This window comes from Folsomia candida, unplaced genomic scaffold (genome assembly GCF_002217175.1).
Source record: "Folsomia candida strain VU population unplaced genomic scaffold, ASM221717v1 Fcan01_Sc044, whole genome shotgun sequence".
Classification (NCBI taxonomy): Eukaryota; Metazoa; Arthropoda; class Collembola; order Entomobryomorpha; family Isotomidae; genus Folsomia; species Folsomia candida.
Window position 1 is genome coordinate 837007 of NW_019091236.1, and position 5157 is coordinate 842163.

The 5157-nt window shown below is 38.8% G+C and overlaps 1 protein-coding gene across 1 annotated transcript; it reads left to right on the top strand.

Annotated features, from left to right (window-relative positions):
• Positions 1 to 1579: 1579 nt before the first annotated feature.
• On the top strand, positions 1580 to 4543 carry LOC110861690 (glutamate receptor ionotropic, delta-2). The gene is made up of 5 exons (XM_022110812.1): positions 1580 to 1850; positions 2190 to 2258; positions 2497 to 2887; positions 3337 to 3628; positions 4160 to 4543. The coding sequence occupies exons 1-5, from the start codon at positions 1580 to 1582 to the stop codon at positions 4541 to 4543; spliced, it is 1407 nt and encodes a 468-aa protein (XP_021966504.1).
• The last annotated feature ends 614 nt before the right edge of the window (positions 4544 to 5157 follow it).

Here is a 5157-nt window from a genome sequence, read left to right on the forward strand (position 1 = left end):
TACATATGTATGCACACATACATACATATAAACTTGTTTCATCGATTAAAGAATTTGAAGGAACCGGATTTCATGCGAATACTATACAGGGTTTGTTTTCTAAGGATTTCTCATATGTTGCATTGGACTGCATGAAACTGCATGAAATATGGGGCCACTTATCGGGTCACCCTTTTACGATTAATTTTCCTTAAGCAACCGAACTTATTGGTTCAATCCAACGGAAGGGGTTGATTTCCAAGGGGCATGCATTAAAGAAATTAATGCACATCATGTAAAATATTGTGCATGCGAAATAAAAACAAGAATTCTTCTCGTAGTAATTTCTTGCAGATGTTTTTTTTTCACGCGAAACACTGAATCATAGTTTCCTATATATTCATTTCTACTTTATGGTAAAAGTCGAGTTAATGTGAACGATTCGTTCCATGGAAAACAGACCATAATTTTAATTCCAGTTATTTTTACTTTGATTTTTCTCCATTACCCGTGAACTTGATCAACATTCTAACCGATTTTAGATTTATTTACATATCTCTCCTTGACCCCAGTTTAATAAACACTTTCTCTCCAATTACCGAGATGTTACGTGTTTTTGTGGTAGGCATATCTCTCTGCACAACTTTGGCCCTACTTTCCCCGGGGAAGATGTACTCGTAAACTTTTTGACCGATTCATACACCGGGTCGGACAAGTATGGAAATTGTGCGCTTTTCTTTATACGACAAGGAGAAAGTAGTGGGGCTGATGAGCTCGGGGGTCATTTGGTGGGTGGGGTTGTACGTCGAGTGGGAATAAGGTCTTACTACAATGTTGCCTCATCCGAGGGAAACTCGTCCCTCGTGAAGTTTAGTGATTCCGTAGGAGGAAACTACAATAGGCACGCGTCCACGTGTAAATTCGTCATCGTGACGATACAGGAAGTGCGGGAGGAGTGGTTGGAGAAAGTTAAAGAGTAAGTAAACGATTGCCTGAAAATTGGACACATGCATAATTTAGAGTGTTTCTCAATAGCTATACACAGTATCGCTGTGTTAAATGTTAGAGAATCGGGACTTAAAAGTTCTGATTTCCTTTATGTATCTCCAACTTTCGAACAATATGTACATATATAAAAATTTGAAAATTTTCTGGAAATGTCGCTAAAATTTGGTGGACCATTTTGGTCGGACGATACGTATCCCTCTAAATTTTAATGTTAGAATTTTCATGCATAAATTTGGAAAATTTTTCTGCAACGTAAACATTTATTTTGGTTCCAATCAAATATTTTGAAAATATAGCCTTTTAGATTTTGCGTCTCCATAGGTCGTCACAGATTGTTTTTTTGCGAAATAATTAAATAGCATGGTGCATAATTTACAGGAGATTTTCACCCACTTATCACCCCGTCATTGCACACGTGGCTCCCTGGGTGTACGTAACGCCGGATTCTACTCTGCTTGAAAGCGTCCTATTTTCAAGTGCTCTTCCAAGCAGGACAAAATACAAATTGGGAGTTTCCCTCGACTCCCGGGGCAATCTGGTGGTCCGATCAGTCTGCTTTTTCTGTGACGAAGGTCGCCCCATGCTCCTCGACATGCCGGTCCACTCTCCTCTCACGAAGTTCGACTACTTTCCCGACTACCTCCAAAATCTGAAGGGATACCTGTTAAAGATTTCGTGTCCCGCGATCGCATCGCGGATCGAGGTGCGACCGCCCCGCGAAGGTGCGAACAACGCTTTGAGAGGGATGTTTAAAACGCTGCTGGATGACTTTCTCATGCTGAAATTTAACTTTACGTACAACGCTTTCACCGCCGTTGGGGGTGGGGGTACCGGACTCGAGTTGGAGAATGGAACCTGGATCGGTAAGAACAACTTTGTGGACAAATTTTTGTAAAATAGCCCAATTAACCTGTTAAATATGCACTCTTAATAATCCGGTAACGTCACGCGGGTAATGATTTCTCGCTAATAAATTTGGTAATGCTATTTTACCAGGTAGTAAAAATTCGTTACCATGATGGTAAAACTTTATTACCAAGCCATTACCACACAGTAAAACTTATCATTACCACTTTGGTAGAGTCATATACTTGTGCTTTTCGGTAATGTTTATTACCAGATTATTTACAGTGTGGAACAAAATTTGAAAGTTTCTATGTGCATGAAATAAATTCGCTTCCTAAGTGCCACATTTATTTTAGGCACTGTGGGAGACCTTGTTTCTGGCCGGGCAGATGTCGGACTTGACTCATCGAGAACGCCAAAGCGAGGTAATTGATGAAAAAAATTCGGACTACATGTGTAATTTTTAAATTTACCAATAAATTTTTAAAGATTTTTTTAAAATTTTGTAACAAAGAGCAAACTTTTTCAATTTATGCTAGAGTTGGCTAAATTGTGTGTGCAAATAAGAAAACAAATTTGCAGTGATTTGTTCAACCTTTTGTATAGGAATTGTACATGCGTGAAATTTTGTTTTTAAAAAAATATGTTTTCACTTTTTTAAAGTAAAAGTTGCCTCCTTCTCGGACTCCTTTTTCGACGCGAGCTACCTCAACTTTATCACAACGGAGGGGAAGCGGGTCTTCTCGGCGACCGCGTTTCTAGGCTCGTTCGACCTTTTCATGTGGACCTGCATCGCCATCTCGACCCTGGTGGGGTTCCTGGTATTCAAAATTATTACCCGCTCCATGACCGAGCTAGGAATTGATGACGGGGACGCGATGAGTTTCGCGAGGCGGGGAATTGTAAGCCAGGAAAGTTGGGGGATTCAATATCAGGTATTTTTCATGGTGGCGAGCTACCTCGACCAAGACGCTGTCCTCCCGCGGTTCACCCCGTTAAGGTGTTTCGTCGCGCTGTGGCTCTTTTTCACCTTGGTTATCACGACCGTTTATCGGTAAGAAGTTGAGCGGGAAGTTGAAATTTGTTAGTGCAAATTCTATTTAGTTAGAATTTCCCGTGAAAATGTAAGAATTCTGCAAGAAAAGGTTTTTCGACAAAATTTTATGTAAGAACTTCAAATCATAAGCGCCATCTAGCGGGCAAACACTTAAATTGATTGCCTATAAGGAATTGTGCGCTAGGTGGCATCTATTTCTTGAAAATTCGTACTTTCTTACATTTTTTTGCATTCTTTACAGTTTCTTGCAGCTTAACGTAGTAAATTTGAAGAAATATGCAAGAAATCCAAAACTATGTTTAAAAAATAGCGATAAATATCCTTAAGAATTCTTGTCAGGTTATTATTTTTTTGTTCTGCCAGATTACTCCTCAGGTGTTATGTCCTCTACTTTTAGTAGAAAATTATATCAATCTGATTGATTTGAATTGGTGTCAATTTAATAGATCAAAAATGGTGAGCCTCCTCGCCTTCCCCATTTTGGAAGAAGTTCCCCAAACTTTCGAACAATTGGTAGCTTCCGACTACCAAGTCGGTTTCATTAAGCATGGCGACTCTGCCTATAACACGTTGAAGGCCTCGACGGACAAGGTGTACGTGAAACTCTTGGAGGGAATGGAAATCATCACGGGGAACGGGTTGGAATGTTTGGAAAGAGCCGTGGCGAAAAAATATGCCTGCATTGCCTTCGCATTCTCCACGATTTATCTCAAAGCGAGAAATTTATCGGACTCGGATGTAAGGAAACTCATTTTCGCGCCGGAAACGACGTACAATGTAAAGTTTTGTAAATTTTCATTTCATCATTTTGAATAATCATTTTGACTATTTTGAAAAACAATTTTTGCGAGTCAGAGTTTATCCACGCGACATGAGTGGCTATTAATCTGTGCGTCAATTATTTATCGGCATAAAACTGATTAAGTCGACTTTTTTATTCACGTAAATAGAATATGCAAAATTCGAAATATGCAAAACTCAGGAAATTAAGCAAAATCTGAGGAAAAAAGTTTTTCTAGTGACATCCCATCAATTATGATCAACACCGTGGATCGGGCTAAATATAGCCTCTCAGTTTAGTCATGAATCAGTCCCATGTTTTTAGTTACTCTTGTAGTTACTGAAAATTTCAGTTTTACAATTTTCCTTATAGACATTTATTTCGTAATATTTTTGCATTCTTTTCGAAAATATCGAATCCATATTTTACGGATTTTTAAAATATGAATACATATCCGCTCTCTGCTTATTCCATCCATATTTTCCTAGATCTTCGTACCCATCGTTTTCCAAGGGGGCTCCATCTACAAGGAAGGTTTTGATCGCTGGATGCGCTGGACGCGGCCCTTTCACCTCGCCGATTTATGGGAGGCACAAGACATGTACTACAACGTGCGCCTCCCGAAGCTCGCCTGGTGGCGGGAAACGAATCAAACCGACAAACTGGAACATTCCTACGCCGAGGGGAGTGACGACCTCACCTTGAAACATATTTCCGGCGCGTTCTACGCCCTCGCAGGCTGTCTGCTCATCTCAACGGGCGTTTTTATCCAGGAGTTGGTGACTTATTATTGGAAGCGAATAAAAGTTCGACCTTACAATAATCGGGAGATAAGGGCACAAAATGAAATTGAATGTATGAATGATGTTTAACAAAATCCAAATTAATTTACTGATATATGTACAAAACTTAAAATAATGTTACCCTTTGGAAAAGTTCTTAAATACAGTTATAATTTAGTATTAATCCTAACTGACCTATACAAAAGCCAGAGTATAACATTATCATGATAATGATTAAAGTTTATTGGGAATTTAGTACAGTCAGCACTGCTTATTTCGTGTGGAATTCAGCGAGCAATCCCATTTTGGGAAGGGAACATTATTTTTTGAGTCACTACAGATCTTGAGGGGACAGACCAATTGAATAAGTCAACTTGCTCTTTCAAAAGACAGTTGCAAACTATTATTTATTGATTCAATTCAATGTGCTTTTATAACATCGCATTTTCATTCATACAAAAAGATACTTTTAGTTAAGTTGACCGAGGACAACGGAAATAAATCTAAAAACAGAATTCATAACACCCTTGAGTGCTTGATTAAGTGATAGATGAATGCTAGCCTCCAATAACTACATACCGACATTCCTGTAATAAAATGTCAACCGACATTTTAGCACATACATACAATACATCATAAAACACGTGTTCAAATTAGATTGCACTTAAGACAGATATATTTTTAAGGTCCTTGATCTACATAAT